We start from the raw sequence: 26345 nt of genomic DNA, 5'->3' as shown, positions 1-26345 counted from the left end.
CAGCCACCTAGGGAAGGCAACTTGACATTGCAAGGCCACAACACTCCTGCAAGAATCACAGTTTACAGCTTTCCTGTCAGCAGCCACTGCAGGATCAAGGATGTTCATCCCCATCTTACTTAAAAAAAAACTCACTTTCTTTTACTGACTTTAAGCTCCTTGCAGTCCTTTGTTCATACTGAAGCTTAAAAAAAAAAAAACCCTCAAAGTGATTTACAATTAAGTTCACACCTGTTGCCATCTTCCTCCCCTACCCCAAAACAGATGCTTCTAACTGCAAAGTAACACAAGTTTCAGACATGTTAGCTAAGCAGATTAGGTCAGATGAACAAAGAGTTTAATGCTGTAGAGGAACAGAGAAGAACAACACTAATTTAACTTAGAGTTACACCCAATAGTGGTTAGCTGACCCTTTTTTCGGTAGACACTGCCAATCTATTTTTCCTGTAGATACTGCAGAAACAGATCTACTTAATTTACTTTACTTGTGAATCTAGGCTGAAGGCTATGCTTGCTTAGGCCACCCAGCTGCAACTTCATAAACCAAAGTAGTTCTTGTTTAGTCTGTCAGAAGTCAGTGCATTCAATCTGCAGGGAGAAGAGAAGTACACACAAGTCCGTTATATTGCAGCAGCAGTACACTTGGTGTTCCAGTAGTATAATTTAAGATTGACACCAACCTCTCCTGATTGTTTTTCTTCCTAACAAGCACTGGTCCAGAAGACACTTGCCCATGTGGATGTGCAGTGTGGGCTGTAAGACATTTCAGCTTTTAAGTCCCTGCACAGCATATTCTAGGACTAGAATTCTGAGACCTGACACCACTCATTGCTGAGCAAGACTCAAGAGACTTGAGACATGTCTCTTTTCTTACCAAGTCTGTGTCCAGGATTGCATCTCCTTGGACAAAAAGCATCTAAAGGCTGTTGCTTAGTGTTGCAGATCACCACACTGCAGTGGAAATACAACTACAAGACAAGAATACTTAGATTAGGGAAGTCTTATTTGGAACCCCATGTATACCGACCCCAAAGGATATGAAGGTTGTAGCAAGGTGGGGGGTGGCCTCTTCTCCCAGGCAACTAGTGACAGGACAAGGGGAAAACGGCCTCAAATTGCACCAGGTTGGATATTAGGTAAAAGTTTTTTCACTGAAACAGTGGTAAAGCATTGGAACAACACCCAAGGAAAGTGGTGGAATCACTATCCCTGGAAGTGTTCAAATGATGAGTAGATGCAGCACTTGACAATACTATTTGGTGGGCATGACGGTAATCAAAGATTGGACTTTAAGATCTTGGAGGTCTGTTCCAACCTGAATGAGTCTATAATTTTGTTCTATGAACCAAACACAAGTGCCTGGTCTTTATGTCCCCTGCCAGAGTGCTATTCCTTCAAGGAGGTGTCCAATAGCCCCAGGCAGCATGTGGCCAGCTGAGCCCTTACACAGCATTGGCTGCATGCACCACCCCGGGCTTGCATGTCAGGACTGCTATCGGCTCAAGATAGAACAGAGACATCTCACCTGCTCTTGTAACAGAGATGTGCCCTGGACAAAGGCGAACATCCTCACTTCAAATCTCTTTAGGTGCTGAGGAAATTTTGCTCTGAGGCTGTAATTAACTTTGTGGAAGACAGTTCTGTAGGAGTCTTTGTTGTTTTCACACCTGTTTGGGAAAGTGAGAGAAAATGTATTTAATCTAAACCTTCAACCAGATCTTCAAACACAACAAAGAGGTAAAATACTGAGGAGCTTCCCCCTCCGTTTTCCTTGGGCCATAGGGGAATGAATAGGGTCTCCCCAGTTCATGATCCCTCCCTTTGGCCACAGTCAGGGTTGCTTGTTTTTTCTTTCCAGCCAGAACTGTTAGCTAGAAGCACTTCTGGCCACTCACATGACCTGCCGCCCCCAGAAGGCACAGCCACTGTGCTGACACCAACATGTGCCCCACAGCCTAGCAGCAATTGCATCCAAGATGACTTCTACCTCTTCCCCTTTCTTCCCACCTGAGGTACAGCACCTTGTGCTGAGCAGTTACCAAACAGGAGAGAAGTCCTCCTCACCCATGTATGAGGATGTGCCACTGTGGAAGGCTGTCCTGGCTTTGGGAGTTTGTAGCCCAACAGTTATCCAGGTTTAGGTCCAGTCTTGCATCTTTAGGCTGGAGCAGCTCCACTTCAAAATACAGGGCCTCCCTCAGGTATTTTACCACAGGATATTCTGATTCCTGGTAGGGCTCTGAATAGGATTTCTCTGCAAGATAGTACTGATATTAGGGCTTCTTCTTTATGGAGTAAGTATTCATGAACTTCCTGCTTCACTCCTTTTCCCACTACCATTTGCTCTAGCACTGTAATAGTAAAACGTGGGACAGCATATGAATGTCAAGAAATGGGGATAGAATGGCAAGAAAGCAAAATCAGCAATGAAAGCAAAAATCTCAACTATATTCCTTGGCTCTGAGGATCCAGAAGTGAGACACTCCTTCTGCAAAAATGCATTAGAGTAAGATTTTAATTCAAAATTGTCTCAATATAGATACTGAGAAGGGAAAAATCAAGGCCACTCCAGTCAGGGTGAGTGTTTGGTTCAGGCTTCAGTCAGCCCTTTCTACTGGCAGAGGCATCATCTTACAGTAGTAACTCATAAATGTTACCTTTGAAAAGCTTCAATGAAAGAGTGAGACAGCCAAACCCTGGTTTAATACTGGGTGGTGGGCTCTTCTTAGATTCATATCTGGCATCAACTGTCTGCTCGACTGCATACGAGCAGAGAAATTTCAGTCTGAGAAAATAGGTTTAGCATTAGATTTTTTACAACAAAAATAACATGTACAAGCTTTTTATGGGGAATGACACTTACTGGTATATGGGTGTATCATTGCCAGGTCTGAAATAGAGTACCTCGTTTTCATACGTCATAGTTGTGCCGTTGAACTGAAAGGTGTACATCATTACAAACAAGAGAGTCCCATTAGAGTCTGATTTGTGTTTGGCACAATGTCTACGTCCCTCCACTTGACTGGAAGATTGCACTGAGCAGAGTATGCTTAGAAATGGCCAGAAATTACCAGCCAGCAGACCAATGCCCACTGAACTAAAGCTGACCACAGCTAACAGCTATGACATGGTCAAAAAGAAAGTTTATTAGCTTGAATATGACAGAACACCCTAGAAAGGGAGTGCATGGGTCCTGAGAAAAACAGCTGTGTCTGTTTACTGAATCAGTTAGTAGAATGAGATGCAACAATGCAGAAGTAAGCTGCATTTATTGTGATCTGAATTTAGGCATGTTCTGATTTTTTGTTATTTTGTCTGTTTTCTATTTGTACAGTATTTGGTGGAGGAACAGTACCCACACCAGTCTTTGGCTACATAGTCGTTAGCAACATCCAGCCAGCTTCTGCAAGGCATACAAGTATATCTCACCAGCATTAATTTGCATTCAAGCCCACTACTGAACAATTCAGAAGTGTCAAACAGAAGGCTAGTTTCAGAAAGCACCTCTGACCTTGAAAAAAACCACTCTTACAAAATAAGAACTTTTTCTCAACCAAACTTAGTAAGCTCAGAAAAAGAGTATAGACGTACTACTGTGCTGGTTTCAGCTATGACTTCCATGTAGCTTCTGCTCACCTCTGAACCTCTGCCAGGTCTAGCAATAAACCCTACCCCAATGCAGAGTAAAATTCATGTGACTAAGTCCTTACCTTTCTACTTGTTCCACAAGTGTTCACATTGAACTTGAAGGTTGCAGTCTTCTCTGTCAGCAGACTGGGTTTGCACTGTCTGTCCCTCAAGACAAGCAGAGCAGTGTCCAGGTCTTCATCACCTACCAGTTTTATTGCTGTAATAATCACAGTGCCATTGGGCAGGCACTCTGAAAGAGAAATATATATTTTCAGAAATATCAGGATTCAAGCTGCTTTTGTAGCCTAACAACAAAGATGTTCTGCATGGATTTGTTGAAAAGTTCTTTTAGCAGCTCACAAGGAGCTCTCACCCTCTTCAAAGGGATTTTTCTAGCCAAGATAGTCAGTAGACATAATACTGAAGAATAGCTTTAGAATGACTAATTTATATGCTGATTCTCCCCACATTCCACCAAATCCCCCCACCTCATTCAACTCTCAAAATAACCACAAAAACTCTTTAAAAAAGCTTCTTGATTTTGGAGGTGTGAGGGGAAGTAGTCTTTCCCACCTCGCTCCCCCATTCCCGTACTAGGCAGCATAGTCACTCCAATATTTAATTTGGCTTGCCTTGTGGCATATTAACTGGTAGGATACCTGACAAGCAAATCGAGTGCCATAGAACTCTAAAATCTAGAAACATTTCAGAATGCATGACTTAGTTTTGCAACTCAAATAGCATTAACAGCCCCAACATGCTATTACGTATTAGCTCTGAAGGTGAAAATATGCAGGAGACTGAGAAATCCCTCCTCTGAGCCAAGGTGAGGCCATCCTTCAAGGTCAAGTAGAATGAAGCCTTTATTGCAGAGGTATGAAAGCCCTAGAGATAACAATCACAGGTTAAACAAGAGAATAAACACAACCTGTTCAACTAAAGCATTCAAAATCAAAGAGGGCAGGTTATCACAAACCAAAGGTAATGATGCTTGAGCAAAGTCAAACCCACAGGATGTATCTTTTGAATCCAGAAGCTCACACAGTGAGCTTTTTCAGTTGTTTTGCAATAGAACTCACTACAAACTGCATTGCATGTATAATTGTCATTAAAGATGCTCAGCCTTAAAGTAAATGCAGAATATGTTTCTTTCTTTCCTTGCCCATTTCTGCCAAAATTAACCAAGGAAAAAATAAGTTTTCTTACAAGGGCAGAAAACAATCCTCCATCACACCTTTGAAGCCTGTCTCAAAGAAGTTTTATTTTGCTTTCAAGAATATAGTGTGTCATGTTGACATCTCACAGCTAGAACATGTCTTTCAATTGCTACACGTTGGCAGCCTTACCTCATAGTTCACGTGGGAAGAAAGGAAAGGGACAGAGATTGCCAGGTGAGTGCCATTGTCCCTCAGACTGTAGTTGTACTTCTGTGCACCCTCTGGGGTCAAGTGCCAGTCTGAGATGAAAGGTAGCCAGTTTTGGTCCACATTCCCATGACTGATAATGAGATGAAGGTTCCTCCCATCACAAAACCCTCTTGCACTGGGCAGTACTGCAAAACAGCCGAGACTCAGCCAGCTGCCATTGGTTTAATACAGCCCCTTGGGACTGGCAGTATCCCTGGCTGAAATTAATCCAGTTCACAGCAGAGTTCACAGCCAGCTTGGTACAGTTTTGCTCAAGTTCCACAAAGTTTACCTGCATCTTTCACAGCTGACAGTGCAATGACTGGGATGACAAAGGTCTCACTTGATGGATGGGTGACGAATGTGAGCGTGACATTCAGGGTGTATGCTCTCATGGCCTCTCTCATGTACTAGGAAAATCATATTTAGACAGGAAAAATCACCAAGTGATATCATCATTTCTATACTGTGGGATGCTGCAGTGTCTTAGTACACACCTCTTTTTTAACACTTGGTGCATCAAGTGGGATTTGAATTACATATGCTTGACTTCCATTAGTGTATCTGGCCCTGTGTATTAGGTAGCCATGCTGAACAACTTCAGGTACAGCCACAGCAACCCCCTCAATGGTTAAGTTCACAAGTTCAACATCTGGGAGGAATGTTCCCACTGTCACATTCATTAGCCTTGCACTCAGATTTAAATCTGAAAAGGAAAAATAGCATTAAGCTCTTAACAGTACCAAAACCTTTGGTAAATTTGATGTTCAGCTACTTACTATTTGTTATAGAAACTTCTACTTGTTCAAATGGTGTCTCTATTTCCTTGATGATAGTATGTTTGGTTAGCCCCCATTTGCTGTCTTCCCACTGGTGTTCCAAGAACAGGTTGATGCTGTATTTTGCCCCAAGCTGTCCATTGCTCACAGAAGTCTAGAATTTCAAGTCAGCACACTTTAGTATGGCATGATTTTGCATTAAAGTTGTTGGATCATTTCAAGGTCAGCTAAAACTACAGTGCCAACCAATTGCCCTTTCTACTAAGGAATCCTGAGCTCTTGTATCCCTGCTTAGATTATCGCAATACTTCCTTTGGAAAATTATCTCCCACTCCCCAAGTTTCAAAGCAGCAGGGCACTATTTCACAGTGAAAGGGCTGCTCCTGCAACTTCAGTAGAAGTGCAGTTGCTACATTTGCCCAGGACTCAGTCCACACCAAACAACTGGATTTACATGTGTAGTCTCAGCCCATCCCAAGAGCACATGGTCTGCTGGACTAATGGGTTATTCCTATTCTTTTTAGTGGTCTCTGTAAAATACAACAGAACCCATGCATGCTTTACAGTCCAGTTAGAGCTGTCTCTAAGGAGCATACATCAGGACTAATAGATGAATGCTCCGTGTTAACCTGAGGAAATCACAAATCAATGGCTCTGTGGAGGATTCTGTCTGTGTTTGCAAGAAAAGAAATTCTTCATAAAGTGGTGATTTCAAAAGCTATCTTTAGTCAGGACTTCTGGAGTTTTTAACAAACCTTTTGTTCTCCCTCATTCCCATCTTTCATTTGAAAGGAACAAAATGAAGAAATATTCCTCATCAGAAAACAAACAAACAAACAAAAACCCCGGAATATTGCTTGCCTCACACCTAATAGAAGTCACTGACCTTGTAATAACCACCTTCTGCACCTATTGGAATCTTCACCATAATTGCATTTAATTCATTCAACAACACATATTTCCTGGAAGCCATTTCCTTGGCAGAGAGTTTGCGTAGATCCACACCAGCTTCCACAAGCACATCCTTAAAGCTAGTCACGCCAGCAGAGAGAGGTGGAATATACTTTGGGACAGTCCAGGTGATTGTTTTGTTCGCGTAGTCCACACCATCTTAGGGGCAAGGCACGAAAGCTGTCAGCTCATTAGTCATGAGTCTATCCCTGTACATTTTGGCACTGGAGAAGGGTACCACCCTCCTTACCTACAGGACATGCCACACCAGTATCCACCATCAGGATCACCCACTGGTATTTGTAAAATGTACTTGACCTCAGCACAGAAAAGGTAATTCCCTGATCCTGTAGGAAGACACCTGGTTACACCTGCACAGCCTGGCAGCTTGCTGGGCCAGAAGGAGCACACCAACCTTGACCAGCTGAACTTGGGCAGCACTGTGTGGCACTCGCAGCAGAACCCTGGAGTCTGTGGTGTTGAGTCCATAGCCTGCACTCCAAGCATTGCTCACAAGCAGAGCCCTTTTTTCTTCTGGCTGATGAAACACTACCTGCCATATTGAGGCTTCTTCTCCTTTTGCCTACTCAGTGAAATTCATCAATAGTTTAAATATGATGTTCAAAGTAACGAGTTTACTACATCGAATGATTTACTGTACTGAATTTCCCAGCAGTTTTGTTCCCCTACTTTAAATTTTGCTAGCGGGCTACCCTTCCAGCTTTTCCCACCTCACGCATACAGAAAACTTTTCATATTAAGGGCATCAGAGAATAACTAATGGCACTAACTGTGCTGCTGCAGACTCTGCACATAGAGAGTCCAAGAAGAAAAAAGCCTCTTCACTGTTCTTTTCTGGGCCATGGGGTCTTGAAGTTTTGGGTTTTTTTGCACAGTCCCTTGCCTGGGGAAGACTTGATTTCTTTCTTGGAGACACAGCCTACAGACAGCTGTCTGTACATCTAATTTACAAAAACATACTAAAACCACTTAGTACAGAAGTTCTTCTACTCCTACTTAGGAATAAACACTTTTTGAAAGTACTGTGTGGTTATAGAATAGAAGGATGGTTGGGCCAGAGGTAGCACTAGCTTTTATTAGGAAGAAAACCAATAGTTTTACCTCTGGAAAGACAAAAGTCCAGTCCTCAGGTTCATCTTGAACAAAGTCTTTTATAGTCTGTGGAACCTCCCTCCTGACAGAAACCTGAAGGGAAAAAGCATCTATAAGGGGTTTGTGGATAGCACTTGTTTCCTTGTCTTCAACACTCTACAGGCCTTTTCCAAGGGAAACCAGCATTTCCTAGATGGAGATGTCACCATGCCTGGTGCTTTACCTATAGTCTGCTTGACTTCAGTTTCTTTTTATTTTCCACCTTTCTAATTTCTATTTCCAGTTAAGACCAGAAGTTTATTCTTGACTCCCATGTCCTCTTCCAAAGGGAGTCCATTTCCCCTTCTGCACTCCTCCCCAGCAAATTCAGCAGGGAAAATTCCCTCAGGAAGCATACCTCTCTGTTGTCTCAAATAAGATTTGTTGGGGCAACATTCAGTGGGTTCAATCCATGAGCTTAACCCTTTGATTACCTTTTCACAGCCTGATTAGCTATTAGTGCTAATATAGGTTTACAGTCATAATATAAATGTATCACTCAAGATGCATAGTGTGCACTCACTCATGAGCTGCTCATGGTGGGGCAGTCTGAAGCTGCTTAGATTCTAGGAATATGTATTAGAAACAATCTAGGAGTATCTTGCAGTACTTACCTCCTTATTTTAGCACTGTCCCATAAGTACTCACCTCCATGTAGTTACTTCCACATATTAACTCTCTGGGGCTCCACGGACCATAGTGGCAACTTGCACTTTTCAGATGAGTTGTAGCATTGCTCATATCAGAAGTAGGAGATGCTTTGATTTGTATAGTTACTGTGAACACATCTTTCTGCATGGACAAAGGGAGCATTTGCTCGTTAGACTGATTTTTCCCTAGTTGGGCATCACCTATCCTTGTGACCCAAAAGTAAATTACAAAACACACCCACCAGCCTCTGTACAGAAGAGCAACTCCATACTGAAGCATTATCACTTTCAACTTCATTAACTATACAAGATATATGCATGTAGGTGTATATATACACAGCAACATAAATACTTTGGGCAGCAGGTTTGTTCCTTCTGCACAGCCCCAGAAGTGTACAATAAGAAAAAAACAGACCAAACAGACCTAAGCTATAGCTGATTTTGTGTTTGATGACATAGTAGCAGTGAGCCACATACCAAAGCTTGAGTTTTTACCCTGATGTGTTTCCAGACACTAAATATTGTTAGGGCAGAGTGCAACATGGCTGCCAGATAGAATTCCCTATAGTTATCCACAAGAAAGTAGTTGCCCTTCAAGGGCACTTGTGATATACTTCATGTGCTCATCTGTAGGCCATCCAAATGACAGTAGCATGGAATATTCTCAGACCTCTGGATACATTAGAAGAGAAAGAAATTATTTTCTGCTAATAAATACGCAAGACATTATGACATGTCAGTTAATGCCCATCAATAATTTGGTCATTTCTCACATAAAGTCAGTGTACAAGAGCACTGTAGTCAAAGTGTCTGTCACAGACTTACCTCTAAGCAAGAATGGCAGCTCAGTGCAGAAGCACGGAACTCGATGCTACCCCAGGAGCTGTAAGTTACTGTATAGCCACACTGTGCTGCCATGGCCTCATCGAGCTCCCAGGCTGTGCCAGACTGATCTACAGACAAATAAACATCAAAGAGCTGTATTAACAAGTGCAATTCCTGCTCTGCAAACTCCTTGAGAAACCTGCTCTGATACAGCCCAGCTGCATCCCCTGGGCTCAGAGAATTGCAAAGTGAGGAAAGGGCTGTGATAGAGTCTACAGAAAGAAAGAAAGGTAAGATTACCAGCACACTGGGACAGGGAACAATTGCAGCTGAAGGACTGAAGACAGAAAAAACCCTAAAACCACCAACATGGAAAGATGTTAAATCCTAAAGGGGGATCAGTAAGCACAGAACAGTCAGATGGGTCATCAGTGTCAAAGTTGCCAGGATTGACAGATGGCAACAGCAACATGCGGACACTGACCTGTGGCTGGCACAGGTTCACATTTCTCTGATGCCTGCCCAGCAGAGTCTCTTCAGGAGACAATCTGCCAGGATGGTGAACACACTAAAGATTAGCTTGGATGTTTTCAGTATGCAAAAACCATTTTTATGATTTTGAGCTTTCTGTTGTTTTGTGTTTTAGTTGTTTTGGGGTTTTTCCTTCCAAAAATAATTGCTTTATGGTGTAAGATATATGTATCTCAGCTGCAAAGTGTCTCTGTGTATGACTGAAGATGCCTGAGCAAAGAGCACATTTTAAGTAGGTTTTGACACAAGTTTAACCTTCTAGAAAAATGGATGGCATAGAGACCTTTTTCAAGGCCAAATTTACATTTTATACATTTTACAGCAGGTGTTTATAGCCCAAAATCAATATCACTGTGCCCTTCCAGGGCATTCTGGGATGCTTTTCACAGAAACACACCATTTGCTGGCTACTAAGTCCATAGCTAGAGGGCCCAGCTAGTTTTTCTTAAACTTCATTAAGTATATGCCTCCACCAAGCTGAAGCCAAGAAGGTGAAAAGCCACTAGAGCAAAAATAAGTAATGTAGTGACAGCTCCAGCTAGTGAATTTTCAGAGTAGTGTGTACAGTTACTATAAAACATTCTTATCACAAAGAAAATCCACTAGCTTTAACATGCCTAGAAGCTACCATGTACACTTCAATTTGAGCCCAAATATAGCAAAATCAAGTCTAATCATGGCTAAGTTACCAAAATACAACTCTATAGTATAGATTATATGGAAATCAAGGTAGAAGCTATCTTTACTTACAATGAAATCCAACCTACTAAGCTCTATAATAGTAGAATAATCCAGGGAATTCTAGTATAGAAGCACCTCAGAGAATTTTAAACGTTTCACTGTGTGTAATTCTCTCGTTCTTCTACATCAACTTACCAACAACAGAAAGAGATAAGTGTTTGTTCTCAAAGTATTCTGCACTCAGCGTTATCCTCAGAAGGTTTCCCAAGCACTCTGAACTCATGGGTCCTGTGTTGGATACATTGGAAGGCTGGTAAGGAGGGGACTGAAAATAAGATACAAACAAATGTGCTACTTCCCAGATTGCTTTATAAAGTCAGTGTTATGACAGTCATACATCTCTGGTCAGGAGGTGTGACAGGCTGTGTTTATACTGGCAGTAATTCCAGGGGGAAATCCAGCCCCCAAATTAGTATCCTAGTAGTAACAGTGTCTGATTATTCGGCAATGCTACCTGCAACAACCAGTCATGGAAATAGGATTTTGGAACAGGGTCAAAAAGGTACTACATTGGCTGCCCCAATGTGAACATCCCAGATAAAATAAAACAGAATATGAAAGTCCCACACACTCCTGAAAAGAGAAAAAACTCCAACCCTATAAACCAAAAAAAATCCCGACCAATAAATCCCTACAAACAGACCACGAAATAAACAGAAACCTCCACCTTTACCCCTCTATTCATAAGAAGAGCCCAAAGTCAGTTTGGGTGGGGAGCAGCCACATAAGCTGTCCATCAGCCTACCCTGGTCACTTGCCCAAGTACTGGTACCAGAAGGCAGCTGGCTCATGCTGGGAAAGGACCACCCAGGAGCAAAGGTGATGGCTTGAGAAGCTCCAGTCCCAAGATATCACCCCAGCATACACCAGGCTATGGCTCCCAAACCTCTTACAAGCAGGAGGCAGGTACAAACTGTCCTATGTGTAGGTCTAGAGACCAGAGGCGGCTTCTAATTTGACACGAACTTCTAATAAATGGGGTTGGTTGCTTCAAATAGGAGTTTGTATGGCATCATGAGCTAACACCAACTAGACCTTTTACAATAATGGTATGTTTTAAGACCTGAGAGGATTCTTTTTCCTAGAGGGTTCAGCACTGTAGCCTGAATTTAACTAGTGATGCAATTCCCACATCAGAGATGATCACACTAAGGAGAATCAGACAGATGCTGGGGAGCATGACCCTGTTCCACCCATACTCCAAGCTACCAACTAGATTCAGTGCAGAAGCTATATAATTGCTCCAAGCTGGATAAAACCTTCTCCAGTATCTATTTACTTTGATCTTTGGGAATTGCTAATGTGTTTTATACAGGACCCACTGTGAGCAGGGCAGACAGCCCTAGAAACACCTCTCTGCACCTGCTGCTCCAGGACCAGCTCTGTTTTTTAAGGAAGCACTTTTGGCTAAGATTATTGTTTCCTCTTAGTCAAATCACTGATATCTTTATACTTTGTCCTGGTTTTGGCTGGGTTAGAGCTCATTTTTTTCCTAATAGCTAGTACAGAGCTGTATTTTGGATTCAGGGCAAGAATTATGTTGATAACACACTGAAGTTTTGGTTGTTGCTGAGCAGTGTTTAGCACCGAGTCAAAGACTTTCCAAGTGGCTCATGCTGTGTCAGGGAGGAGGTGCACAAGAAGCCAGGAGGTAGCACGGGGGGGACACCTGACTTGAACTGGCCAAAAGTATATTCCATACAATAGAGTGTCATGCCCTACATGTAAAGTGGGGGGCGTTGGCTGGGAGACACCAATCCCTGCTCGGGGACAGACTGAGCATCAGTCTTGATGAGCAACTGTACTGTGCATCACAAATTTTTCTTGCATTTTATAATTTTAAAAATTAAAATTGTGATGATAATTATTATTATCATATTTTACTTAGTGCACATTATTAAAATATTGTTCTCAATCCACAAGCCTTTTCCTGAGTCTCCTCCCCATTCCACTGGGAACAGGGAATAAGCAAACAGCTGCCTGGTACTTAGCTGCCAGCTGAGTTAACATATGATAGCTCTTACATGCTGTATGGTGACTAACAACAACTACACTCAAGAAAATAAGAATAAAGTCCTTATTGATTCATCAGTACTTGTCACCAGAATGAGGAAAGGTAGAAACATTTGCTTAATATAGTGACACGTAAATTTAAAGAGTGCAGTTTCCAACAAATCCCTGTATGTTTAAATTTTCTCAGAAAAACATGCAGGTAAGGCTGCCACAAGAGCTTCAGACTCTTCTGAAATACACACATAAGCCTAGCTATCACCCATGGAAAAGCCTGGAAACTGATGTGAAATCAGTTTCTAGCAGCATTACCTGGTTTCTCTTGAGTCCGTACTTCAGAGAATAATATTCCTATTAGGAATAACCTGTAAGAGAAGACAGGAATTAGGAGCAATTTCAACTTTGAAAACATGATAACAAATTTCTTGCTCAGAAAGTTCTCATCAGAATATTAAACTAGTCTTAAGTTTAGAGCAACAGCTCCAGACTAGGAAATTAGAAAATGGGATCTCATTAGTCATCACTAGAGAGTCAGGGAAGGTAAACCAGAAAAGTCAATATATTTAATATCTTAAGTAAGATCATTTATATTTAGCAGCCAAAGAGCTCTCACCTCTGCACCAGGTTCAGCTCCATTGCTCAGCCTCTAAGTGCTTTTTCCTTTACAGCACCACACAAAAATCTCCTTTCTCAGATTTGCATAGAAATCAAAACCTTTCTAGCACTGGGTTAAATAGAAAGGCTGCCACCTTTATACTGATGAAACCCTTTTTCAGCTGTTTATCCTTCTAATTATGAACCTGTAATTCACATCACCTGATTATTTGCTTTACTGATTAAATCTGCTCCTACTTTGGTTCCTAGGTCTGTCTATGTCTGTCAGCTCCTAACTTTCAGGTTCTCAAGGCTCATTTGGTTAGAGCAGGGTGCTAGTAATGCCCGGGTTGTGGGTTTGATCCCTCTATGGGCCATTCACCTAAGAGCTGGACTTGACAACCCTTGTGGGTCCCTTCCAAGTCAGAGTATTCTGTGAAACTGGCACCGTTCTGGTAAAGCATGAGGTAATCCATTGTTTTGCAGCTCCTGTGCTCTTATGTGCTGGGTTGACCCTGGCTGGATGCCAAGTGTCCTCCTCAGCTGGAGAGAAAATGTAAGGAAAGGCTCAGGGGTCAAGACAATGACAGGGAAAGATCAGTCACCAGTGACTGTCATGGGAAAAACACTTGACTTGGGGAAATTAGTCTAGTTTACTGCTGATCAAATCAATACAGAATAATGAAAAATAAAAACTAGATTAAAAGCACTTAAAAGTCTTAAAAGCACTTTCCCCCTATCCATTCCTTCTTCCTGCACTCCACTTACTCCCCACCAGCAGCACAGGGGGACAAAGAATGGTGGCTGCAGCCATTCCTTCCTCTTCAGGGGAGGACTCCTCACACTCTTCCCCTGCTCCAGTGTGGAGTCTCTCCCACAGAAAACTGTCCTCCACAAACCTTTACAATGTGAGTCCTTCCCACAGGCCGCAGCTCTTCACAAACAGTTCCAGTGTGCATCCCTCCCATGGCATGCAGTCCTTCAGGAACTGCCTGCTCCAGCATGGGTCCCCCACAGGGTCACAAGTCCTGCCAGCAAACATGCTCCAGTGTGGGCTCCTGGGGTCCTGGGTCCTGCCAGGAGCCTGCTCCAGCAGAGGCTTCCCACAGAGTCACAGCCTCCTTCAGACATCCACCAGCTCTGGTGAAGGATCCTCCTGCAGGTGGATCTCTGTGATCCCATGGACCTCCAGGGGCATGGCTGCCTCACCATGGTCTGCACCATGGTCTGCAGGGGAATCTCTGCTCTGGTGCTTGGAGCACCTCCTGCCTCTCCTTCTGCACTGACCCTGGGTCTGCAGGTCTGTTGCTCTCAAGTTCTCTCTGCTCTCTCCTGGCTGCAGTTCCATAGGGCTTTTTTTTCCCCCTTCCTAACTCTGTTATCTCAGAGATGCTGTCATCATCCCTGATCGGCTCAGCCTTGGCCAGCGGTGAGTCTGTCTGTCTGTCCTGGAGCTGGCTGGTATCGGGTGTTGGACATGGGGGAAGCTTCTGGCAACTTTTCGCAGAAGCCACCCCTATAGTCCCCCTGCTATGAAAATCTTGCTACCCAAAGCCAACTCACTGTGCCTCCTCCGCAAAGGATTAAAATACAGTTTTAAGGCAATTGGATTAAAAAAATAGGAACTGTTAACCTTTACGATTAGAGGTCAAAACTAACTGTAAAAGGGAGCGTGCTGGAGACTGATGGGCATCACAAATTAAATGAAGAACTGTCTAATTGGGTGACCTGTAGGACACCTAGAGCAGAAATTATGCTCAAATTTGAAGAAAATTAACCCAAAAACTGTGGAGGAATGAATCTGACTACAAATAGATCTGAGGAAAGGACCCTGCCTTTGCTGCATGCTGAAGGTGGAGAAGTTAGACCCTGGGCCCTGAGTCTGGCTCAGTGACAGTTTCCCACCACATGAGCAGGAGTGCACTCTGGTCACCGTGAGTGACGGGTGGGAGCGGGATGTTCCTGGAGCTGCTGAGCTGAGCTGCTGATTCTCAGAGCATGGCCAGGTCACATAGCATGCAAAGGGGTTATTGTGGAGTCTATTCACATTGTCTCTAAGTGCTGAGCACCACTGCTGCTTGGCAGTGGTTCCTAAGGAGTGCTTAGAGCTGCCTGCATCCCTCTCTCACTGAGTTTAATATCGAAGCTAACCTTATACTGGGGATTATTCTGTCCTAGGCTTATTTCTGTGATTTTTGGGGTTTGCTCCTCCCTTTGCCCGTGAGAAGGCTGCCCGAGCCGCAGAGCTGGAGGATTTATTTGTAATTAAGCCCGATGTCCTGGAGAGGGAGCCGGAGGATCGCCCAGCTGCTCCCTCCGCTCCCGGCACCTTCCCGGGAGCGCAGCCCGGGCGGCGGCTGCTGTTCAGGGTTCGTTCTTAAACCCAACAAAGATTGCACAGGATCGTTTTAAACTGGCGTGTATTTGTGCAGCTGTCACGGGACACCTACTGAACCCCTCCCACATCTTCAAGAGTATAAAAAAACTTAATTGAATGTGAAATCCTAAGTTTGACATGCTCCAAAATGTTTTAGATTTTACTCCAGAAACAAGTGTTATTCCCAACTGGTTTGTGTTGCAGTTGTTTCCTTCTGAAATTCCCTATATGATACATTTTTAACTTTAGAGGGAGTTTTCCTGAGAAGCACTATCCACCAAGGATATTATATAAATAATGGGTTCTAATAATAAATAAGCCCGTGATCAGGCAGTCAGGGCTTAAATATTGGATATCATGACCCTGTTTATTATTGTTGGAGCTGAGACCATTTGAGTTATGGATTTATTTTGCTGTGCAGTGTGCTTTTACAATATTACAGAAAGGTTATTCAATTTTTCCAGAACTTGATTTTAGGTACCACCAAAGAACTGCCTGAGATTTCATCTAGTTTGTGTCAACTCAACATTTGAAGATCTGCACTGTTGACAAGCACATCACAAGTAATGGTAACCTTGGCCCATGGCAGTGTCAAGATTGCTTATGCTTTTCCATCCCAAGCAGATTCCAGCCATGTTTCCCTTAATTCTTCAATCTGCCACTACTCACATGCAGGCTGAGATTATAGGGCAAAATGGAATTCTAGAGGTGTTTTAGTCACTCCTTGGAGTTTAAACAGTATCACAATAATTAAAAACCATTTACTGGAATGAAAGTAGTAGTAGTTCTGCTACAGCACAGCCTTATCACAGTGTTATTGAAAGCATCACCCATCCAGTTTACCCACACAGTCACTCTCAGTGACTCTTTGTTTCCTTATTTTTCTTTTTTTTTACCCATCAGTTGTAGATTAATTTCTATACACTTTTATGTTTCTGGGTTGTGGAAGAGAGAAAGAAGTCTTGTCTGTCACAGTTTTATTTGATAAAGATTAAGTGAAAGGCTTTAGTCAAACTATACAGCCAAAATGTCCAGTAACAGAAAAAGAATTCCTTTTGGCCTTCCAATCAGTATCAGGGCAAGAAGAGGAAGAAAGGAGGTAGTGTTATGCACACTCTCAGTGCTAACAACTATGTACAGGGTATTTTAATGTTACCAGCCTTTCAGCTGATAACTGACAGCTCTCCCACAGCAAGCAGGTGAGCAAGAAGGAAAAAAGGAGGTCCATGCAATCTAATATGGCTGTTAATTATACCTTGAAAGCTATTTCCCCTACATGCAAAAGTGCATACTAAATTAACATCAAAGATAACTCTGTGCTAATAGGAATAGTTAAAGTGTGTAGCCGGTGAGCCTATAGTACAGGGGACAAATAAGGTTGACTGGTGAAACAGTTCCTGGTACCAGAGACTCCTCCCTAGGTTATGGTGACCAAAGAGGCATCTCCCAGGAAGCTTTGCTTTGTCATGTAAGTGTATCCCTGTTCTGTTTCCCTGATTGGCCCTGATTCCCCTGTCTGTCCCTAATCTAGAAGGTTGGCAATATAAAAGTGAGAGAGATTTTGCAGTCTTACTCTTATAAAGTGACCTTTGTAAAATGTCCACTAGGAAATGCATCACTCGTTGTCTTCATAGGGTTGCAATGCAAAATAAGATATACAAACTACTACTCCATCTGTCTCTCTCTGTTAACTCCTCCTCCCACGAATCTGCTCCTAGACAGTGTGTTTATGTGCTAGCCTAATTCAAATATTTTCCATGTAAAAAAAAGTGGGGAGACAGAAAACATACAGTCCATCTGTAAGTGATATCTGCAAGAGCAGACACATTAGATAGAATGAGGCCATTAACTAAAACTCAGCAACTTATGCTGGGCTGTCTCTGCTGCAAGACATGCCTCTTCTGGGGATATGAATTATTTCCTAAATCATCACTGACTTGATTTGCAGTGAAGCACAGTCCTGCTGTGGGAGTGCAGTAGTTCTAAGACCTCGGAGAGTCAGGAAAATGCCTGTCTCAGAGTTATGGTGGTTTTCTTTGAGCTCCCCTGCAGCCCAGAGCAGTAGGTATGATGATTGATAGCATTTAAAAAGACAGAGATCCTGAATTAAAGCTTTAGAAGGCAGGCTATGGCAGTCCTTTCTTCCCTGAAGAGGGAATAGCAGGATGTCTGAAGCAAGCCTCCCCTCAAGAGTGTTGGTCACAACCATATCGTCCTGTGAAGGGCATCGTGGTTTGCACACAGAGCGCGCATGAAGCCATGGCATCATCTCTCCTTCTTCCTACTCATGCTTTCATCTCCTTCAACTTGGTGCTCCAGGGGCAGTGGATGTCCTCCCCAGAACCAGTACCATAACCTAAGGAGTTATGTATGAATTTGCCTGTGATTGAAAATACCAGTCTCAAAGTTTGTCTGCATCAATAAAACTGAGGCAAGTTAAGCCAAAGGGTTTCACCAGGAAGTAATTTGGCCTTTCAAGCCTAGATGGGATTCGAGAATAGGAATTTATGTGCAGTGGAGAGCAGTGTGTGAAAATGCCTGGAACCAAATGCAAAGCAATTTAGATTACTGTGATAGCACAAAAGCGCTTTGTGTAGACGATTTAAGACATCTGCCCATGGTCCAGGCATCTGTGTGCAATGAATACCAGTTCTGAGCTGGCTCTTTATTTATCATTCAGTAATGTCCATTAATAATTGCTGCCCCCATACAACCCTCTCTTTGTCTGTATGTAGTTATATATGGTTACTTGATGACTGTAATAAACAAGGAAAGAATGACTCGTTCTTAAATTGAAAATACAATCTATGATCTAGTTCTATTTCAAATATAGACAAACACATTTTACTCTTCTGTCCCATTCTCTCTCTTTGTCTATATTTAAAGATGCTATTGCACATTTATATCCCTCAAAGTAATGGACACATAAAGTAGCTCCTGTCATACAGGTGGGTCACACAAAGAGAATCTTTTTGTATTTTTAGCTCATCTTCAATCCTCCTTCTCTTCAGACAGATTTATTTTCCTTGGTGACTATCAATAGTTCTCTGGATTTATACTCATATTTCACTGATTTGGAATCTTTATTTATGTAGAGTCTTGGAGACCTTGCAATATCTTTTACTTCTCTAGTGAGTAAGTCTTCGGTGCTGCAAGAAGGTAGGAAATTTTCTCTGGTGTGCAACCATATACCAGTACTAATTCGACTTTGTAGCAACAGAGATAGCAAGTGAAAATAGTGTGTAATCACCTACAAATAAACTGATTTGTTCCATCTGTTCAAGTAATTCCGTTTCTTCTTAGCAGTTCCAATGAAGCAATACATAAGCAAGAGAAATCTTCCCAGAGCATCTTCATAAAATTTAACTTGTAAGTCTAATGGTAATTTATTTAAATACACTTTTATGCTTATTTATTGAAGTCTAATGTTTAATGCTGCAGTCTTGAATGAACAACAATCTGATCCTCTTTGATTTTGGTGGGTTTTGGATTAGGCTCTCAAAGTTTGGAGGATGTGTTCCCAGCACACTGTAATCAGTGAAAAAGTTGGTTTTAATGATTGATTTATTTTAAAAATTTGAATAATTTAAATCACTGTATTCAATTTCACCAGTGTTTATCTGTATTGCGGTGCTTATAGAACTCCATATTGCTTCTGGGGAGTACAGAAGTTTAAATTCAGATGATGCATCTCCTGTTCCTGGAACTGGCAGCTGTTCAGAGTTAAGTTAAAGGTTTCACAGCATTTCACACGATGGTTACAAAACAATTCTGTCTTTTCCTTCTTCTATGGAAACAGATTCTAATAATAAAAGCCAAATGATGAATGACCTTTATGCAGGACCATGAGACATATGGATAAGGTCTGGGAATATCCCCATCTTGTCCAATGGATAATGTAAGGAGCCAGTCTCAAATATGGAGACTACCCTGTGAATAAGGCCAGAATGGCAGAATGGTCCTAACCTCCAACTGAACTCCAGAGAATATGGGAAAAACTTTGCTAATGAAAAGCTGTATTGGGTCTTCCAAACCCTTCTTCCGTTTTTTTCCCCTCTTCATCTTGAGCAATAAGACAAACCAGGAATAATTGCACTGAATTAGAAAGTTATACTGAGATTTGAGCATCCTGCAGATTTTCTAAGTGATCTTGGAAGTCTCATTAGACACCAATACCTGCATTTATAAGACCCGGTTAATAATGTTTCACAGTACTGTAAAGAAAGATACAAAAAAAGTTTGTGAACTGCTCATACACTACAAAATACGTGCACAAAAATGGCCAGGTAAGAATGGAAGATCGTTTGTGATCTACAATAACATCAGTATTTTAAATTAAATCAATCTAGATTTACACTGCCTTTGGGTGAATACAGGGAAAATTTGCTCTAGATTATGTATTTTACAGGAAAGAGAAATATTTGTGGCCTAATGAGATACTGGTCACATCTGTTCTGTGTTTCACATACTCTATTGATTTCACAATAAATGTCATTGAACATTCATTAGTTTCAGTCAAAAAACGGCATTGTGTCCTGGTAATAAGTTTGACATTTGTTTTACTCCAAAATAGAGATAAAGAGCAGAAATAATGAAATACTTAGCAGAAGAGAAAGTTCAAAAGAACTGAACTTCAGTCTGGAGAGAAAAAGAATTCAGAAGGAATTCAATTGAGAAGAATCTCGTGGCTCTTCTTCAGGTTGCCTTGATGTTGGGCCAAAATCTCTTGTGGTTCTGGATATCATTTTAAGATTATAGATGAAATGTCTTTAGGATTGGACTTGCTGATCGTAAAGGTCTTTTCCAGTCTAAATGATTCTATGACTCTGTGATCTCATCTCTTTCCACAGCAGGCCAAATTCCCTTGCCAGACTTCCCCAGCTGCAATGCTCTCTGGTGTCTTAATGGGTAACAGTCTGTCCTGCAGCGTGGAAGTTGTTGCATGGCAAGAGACTCCTCTCCATAGAGAGAAATTAAAGATATTCCATAACTGAACCACAGCTCCCACAGGGTACCATGGTAGCTGATGACAGAATGCCAATACCAAAGATTTCAGAATTCCATGGATGCTTTGTAGTTTGGCAGTGTCCTGGTTCTGGCAAGGACAGAGCTAATTTTTGCAGTAGCCAGGAGGGAGCACGGCCAAGACTCGGAGGTTATTCATTTCACATCACTGTTGGGAGCAGGGAAAGGGAGTCTCTTCCCAGTCTCTTCTGGTCAAGTAAACGTGGCAGGGGGAGCTGTGGAGTAATGTTGGTTACAAGGTGGAAGGAGCAGCTGGGGTAGTGTGGCTGCAGTCAAGTCAGACTGCACTGGGAAAGGGGGAGGCTCCAGATCACTTGCAGTACGTTGATATCATCATATGAGGGTGATGCCTTAGGTTTTAACTTTCATATTTTTCAAATCACTGTACTGCTTAGTGTATGACTCTGAAGTTTCTTGTAGCCTGTTAATTTCTGCTCTCTTGTGCTAGGGAGACATAACAAAGCCTCTCCAGGCCTGCTCTTCAAGGACACCCAGACCCTCCTAGGCCCAAAAAGTATAAACCAAAGAGCCTCTAAGGGGGGCAAGTGGAGGGGAACTTACATCATTAAACTGAAGCTTTAATTGGAGAATTAACTCTAATATGCAAATGAACCAAACCTATAAAAGTGTGAAGAACTCGTGACCTGTTGTCCATCTTGGGGTCCATCTTGGCAGTAGCCTCTGGCTCCCCAGGGGGTACCTCTGAAGGCCTTTCAAATAAATACCTACCTTTATTCCCTTACTCCTGTCTAGTTTCTGTGTCTAGGAGGCCTCTCAAAGCATCACGGCAACACCAAAAAAGAAGTTTTTGAGAAAGGGGAGAAGATAATCCAGATTCTCCTGAAGGCCAGTTTTGCCATAAAGCAAAGTAAGGTCAAGGGACTACCCTAGGAAATTCAGTTTTTAGGAGTAAAATGGCAGGATGGATGTCACCAGATTCCAAAAGATGTGGTCAATGAAATAGCAGCTATGTCATCACCAACCAGCAAATAGGAAATACAAGCTTTCCCAGGTGCTGAGGATTTTTGGAGGATGCATATTCTGGAGTCAGATTGTAAGCCCTATCATGTGAAATGGGAGAACAATTTTAAACGGGGTCCTGAACAACAATAAGCTTTTGAACAAATTAAATAGGAGATTGTTCATGCAGTAGCCCTGCTGTGGTTTCACCCCAGCCAGAAGCCAAGCCCCTCGCAGCTGTGTGCTCACTCCCCCATCAGTGAGACTGGGGAGAGAATCAGAAGGGTAAAAGCTGGAAAACTTGTGGATTGAGATAAAATGAGTTTAATAGGGAAAACAAGAGCCACATGCACAAACAAAGCAAAACAAGGAATTAATTCACTGCTTCCCAAGGGCAAGCAGGCATCCAGACATCTCCAGGAGAGCAAGGCCCCATCACGGTAACAGTGACTTGGGAATACAAACTCCATCACTACAAACATCCCCCCCTTTCCTCCTTCTTTCTCCTTTTTATATACTAAGCACAATACCATGTGGTCTGAAATAACCCTTTAGTCAGGGTCACCTGTCCTGGCTGTGTCTCCTCACACCCTCCCATGTACTCCTGGCCCCCTTGACATCATGGCAGTACAAAAAGCAGGAAAGGCCTTGGGTCTGTGTAAGCCTTGCTCAGTAATAACAAAAACATCTTTATATTATCAACCCTGTGCTCAGCACGAATCCAAAACAGCCCCATACCAGCCACTGTGAAGAAAGTTAACTCCACCCCAGCCCAAACCAGCACATTCCACTTCTTATTCCATACCATTTTCATCATGCCCAGGTCCCACATTGTTCAATACAACTTCATTACCCACCCCCCATCTCATCCTTTGAGTGTCACAGTCTCCTTCAGGCATCCACCTGCTCTGGCAGGGGACTCTCCATGGACTGCAGGTGGATCTCTGCTCCATCGTGGACTCATTCATGTTATGGTCCCTTCAGCTCAAGTTCACACTGGAGTTCCAGCCTGCCCAGTACAGCTGCACTGAAAGAACAGCAATGCCCTGGCCATCTGCCAGCCCAGGAGTACTTCCTTGGTTTTTTGTGGTAGCATTGCTGTGCCCTAAACAACATACAAATATGCCGTTCTGGATTTTATACATATTAGAGGCAAGACTACTACAGTAAAATAAAACCGTGTTACAGTTGGTGATATGGCTTAATTTTACATAAGGTGAGGGGATCCCCATTCAATACTGTGGTTAAAGAGTAGCACTCTGACATCAGTATTGGAGTAATGACGGAGCTTTCAAAGCTATCCACCAGCCTGATAATACTGCATGTTAATCCAGATGATGTCCCAGGACAGATTTCAGAGCTTCTGTGTATAGCAACTGAATCCTGTGTTTGCAAAGCCATTTGCTTTAAACTCCTTTGCAGTCTCTTTATAGCTCAGCATTGGGAAGAAACGCTGATGTTTAGTTTCTTTCAATATGCTTTGAATGTCTTCATCTCCTTAAGGTGATAAGTGGAAGTGGGTTTTTTTTAATCTCATGCAGTCAATGAGCAGTGTCTGGTGTCTGGTAAGTATTAATAAAAATAACAGGTTCTGCTGGAACTACTTTAACTCAGATACCTGGAAAAATCCAAGTGTTATAGGGATCATCCAAATACTTTTCACACACTTGTAGGGTATGAAAGCTTATGTTTTGATACTGTGCTAGAACCCTCATAATTCATTCAGATAAATATTTTACTGAGTTCTGTACTATTTATTGCATTTGTACAGGGGGGTGCTACAGTGCCATTAAACCTAAGCTCACAGTAGGATTCATCTATCTTTCCATTAAGGAATCAGGTTGCTCCATAGCTGTTTTATTGTTGGCCTGCCTGTTTTGACTTTGGTAAGACCAGTCTCATCAGACGCACTGCTTGCATCTATGTTTGTCTAGTGCTTCCACACTCAAACTGTGCATATAAATAGATGTTTGTTGTTGAAGGGAGCAGTTCTTAAAGCACCTGATTCTAATCAGTATAAGAAATTGGTTATAGCATTAAAAGTGCTTTTGATCATGGTAACAAATCACAGTTTCCTTTGTGCAAATGTTAAATGGTGCTACTTTAAATTGGAGGCTTTCCACATTTACTTGTGGGGGTATTCTTAAAAATCTCAGAAGTTTATGAGCCCATAAATCCCTGTACTTTGTACGCCAAAATTGTAGGCAATCCTTTAGACAATCATTTTCAAACCAGCTCCAAAAAACCCACTCAAAAAACCATTATAATTTTTTGCTCCCCCAAACTCTCTAATGAAAGAATGTTCCAGACCTTTATTTCATTGGCATTTGGAAATGTTCTAGTTTTTATCCAGACTGGGTTCTTGACCAGTTTATATTGATTTTTTTCTTGTACCAGTACAACTGGTGAGTCCAATTTACTCTTATTCACCTCCTGGTTTTTGCCTCATTTTCAAAAGGAGAATTCATACTGCAACTCTTCGTTTTGTGGACTGAAGCACCCTAGTCTTTCTCATCCTATTTTACACTAGATTCTTCATTTGTCTGAACATCCTAGTAGCATATTTTTCTGTGATAAAGATGACTAGAACACAGATGAGGTTTCACCAGAGCTGTGCAAAATGATATGAAGGTTAATCTCTGCTGAAGATACCTTGGGGTTTTAATGATTTTGTTCTGTTGATGGCTCATAGCCATGTGGTGACCAGTTACCGTGATGACACCGTTTCTTTTGAGTCTAAACTCTGAGCAGATGGGTTCCCTAGAAGGCCTTTCTCCTTACTGCTGGATTTGAACTGCTGGATTGGAAATAGCTCCCACGTTCAAGCAGCACAAAACTGTATCATGTTGTATGCCCTGTTAATAAAGCTCTATATGAAATGTAACTTGATCGCATTTAAAAAGGGACAGACAGGCTCCACAAAAAAATCATGTGCACTGTGAAAAGTGAGCCAATCATAAGCACTATTAACCACCAGTATGGCCTGTGTCCTGCTTAGTCATTCCTTGCTGGGAATTCGACCTGACATGAGTTTTAAGCTGGGGTTTCAGAGATGTTAATATCCTGGGTTCAGGGAGATTTCTGGGGAGACTATAGAGCATAATGCAACAGATTATATTGCTGTTTGATGGAAAATTAGAAAGCAGCCAAATAAGACTTTGGCAAAGCAGAGTAAGACATCCCATTTAATGCAGTTTCTCCACTCAACATCTGCATTTTTACCCTGTTTGTAGATACAGTGATGAGGATGGTTATCAATTCTTTTGAGGGGAGAACAAGCATTCCTTCTTGAATGCCAGTGTTTCTTCTTTTGTCATCAAGAACATGTTAGTGTCTCATCCGCAATGAGCTGTGCAGTCATTTTGTTGATGCTGCCTTTTTTGGAGAGTGCTTCTTGCACAACTGCTAAATCACAAAAAAAAAAATAGTCATGTAAATATCCTTTGTCTTAACCAGAAATAGATTTGCCTGTTCTTTAATCACATAGAATGTGATTCCCTTTACATTACATTTAATTCTTTGATTTTAGGTTCGTAGCCCCAACCATTAGGCTTAAACTTGCCCTGTACTCAATCACATGAAGATGAACATTCCCCCAGAAAAACAATTCTTCTTATTAGGTGCATGTTTAAGATACACAGAATACATCAAACCACTTGTCACTGATAAAAAAAAAAAGTCCTGTTTATCTTAGGCTGAAAACCTAGACTTCGAATGGATGCAAATTGGCGAACTTCTCATTTTGCTAAGATTCTGTATCTCTAGAACTGAAAGAGCTCTGTATTGAACCTCTTTGGAACTCATATAGCAGTGGTGTCAGTGGCCTGCATCTATCAATTCTTCAGAATAGAAACTTTTCAAAATGGGGACAAAAATCTTTCCTTTTAGTGGTCATTTCTTTTCCCCCAGAACACAGTAAGTAAACAAAGGATGGAAATGAAAATGTAGTAGTCCCTTCATGTGCTCCAAAGATTTTTTTTGGCTAACCCAGCCCAACAAGAATGTCATGATTTCTTTCATTATTCATGAGAAGAGCAAGGTAGAATGCTTTCAGATGTAAATACCCCTCCATCTCAATGATCGCTGCTTTATGCCAGTATAGCAATATTGATTCCTGGCCCATTTTTCTCTGAAGTACTGAAGAAAATCTTTGCAATCCTATTTTTCACCCACACAGGTGGTGACAGAAAGTCAGAGAAATGGACATGTCAAGGACTTTGGAGCTGAACAGAAATGCAAAATAATGAAAAATCCCTAAAAGGAATGAAAAGAAACTAGAACTAGTAGAAAAGGTATTATAGGTTTGAAGAGAAATAGAAGAAAATAATTAAGGAAAATTGAAACACTGCAGTAGCTTTAATATTACTCTCTTCATTTTAGTATTATCTTTCCTTCCAAACCCTTCTATAACCCTTGCCTTCAGTTCCTTCTATAGCCCTGTCTTACTCAATCTTCAGAATTTCCTCCTTTGTACTTAACTGTATCCCAACTACCCAAATGAAATTATGTACCTGGACTGCGGTTCCTTAGGGACTACCTTAGTAATGCTGAATAGTAATGGAGTTGAAAATGGAGAAGAAAGACAGCAAAGGAGAAATGAAAAAATAAAGATAAAAAAGGTTGAAGAAAGAAGGCCCCACCTTCTGGTGTAGCTTCCTAAGCACACCCACCCACTCCTTTCCCTGCCAAAAACTTGTAGGAGAAATTAAATATT

General features: G+C 41.9%; 1 protein-coding gene across 1 annotated transcript; it reads right to left on the bottom strand.

Moving 5' to 3' along the window:
- Window positions 1-536: 536 nt before the first annotated feature.
- LOC116442266 lies at window positions 537-10888 on the bottom strand. Its single transcript, XM_032105094.1, has 20 exons — window positions 10801-10888; window positions 9394-9521; window positions 8567-8710; window positions 7889-7972; window positions 7182-7349; window positions 7017-7113; window positions 6702-6925; window positions 5816-5969; window positions 5534-5742; window positions 5329-5446; window positions 4977-5182; window positions 4398-4515; window positions 3711-3880; window positions 2864-2937; window positions 2658-2785; window positions 2065-2254; window positions 1526-1667; window positions 875-968; window positions 681-753; window positions 537-588 (listed from the first exon to the last, which is right to left on the bottom strand). The coding sequence occupies exons 1-20, from the start codon at window positions 10886-10888 to the stop codon at window positions 537-539; spliced, it is 2661 nt and encodes an 886-aa protein (XP_031960985.1).
- Between the last annotated feature and the right edge of the window lie 15457 nt (window positions 10889-26345).

Source organism: Corvus moneduloides, chromosome 3 (assembly GCF_009650955.1).
Source record: "Corvus moneduloides isolate bCorMon1 chromosome 3, bCorMon1.pri, whole genome shotgun sequence".
NCBI classification, from domain to species: Eukaryota; Metazoa; Chordata; class Aves; order Passeriformes; family Corvidae; genus Corvus; species Corvus moneduloides.
Note: the sequence above shows the minus strand (reverse complement) of the source record. Positions and strands in the feature narration are given on the sequence as shown.

Excerpts from the sequence above, each read along its gene's own strand:
- LOC116442266 (XM_032105094.1), bottom strand. The coding sequence starts at position 10,888 with ATGAGTTCAGAGTGCTTGGGAAACCTTCTGAGGATAACGCTGAGTGCA. Across the intron at positions 5,447-5,533 it reads CACCAAGTGTTAAAAAAGAG|TACATGAGAGAGGCCATGAG; the intron begins GTGTGTACTAAG and ends TGATTTTCCTAG. Across the intron at positions 969-1,525 it reads CATCTCTGTTACAAGAGCAG|TTGTATTTCCACTGCAGTGT; the intron begins GTGAGATGTCTC and ends CTTGTCTTGTAG.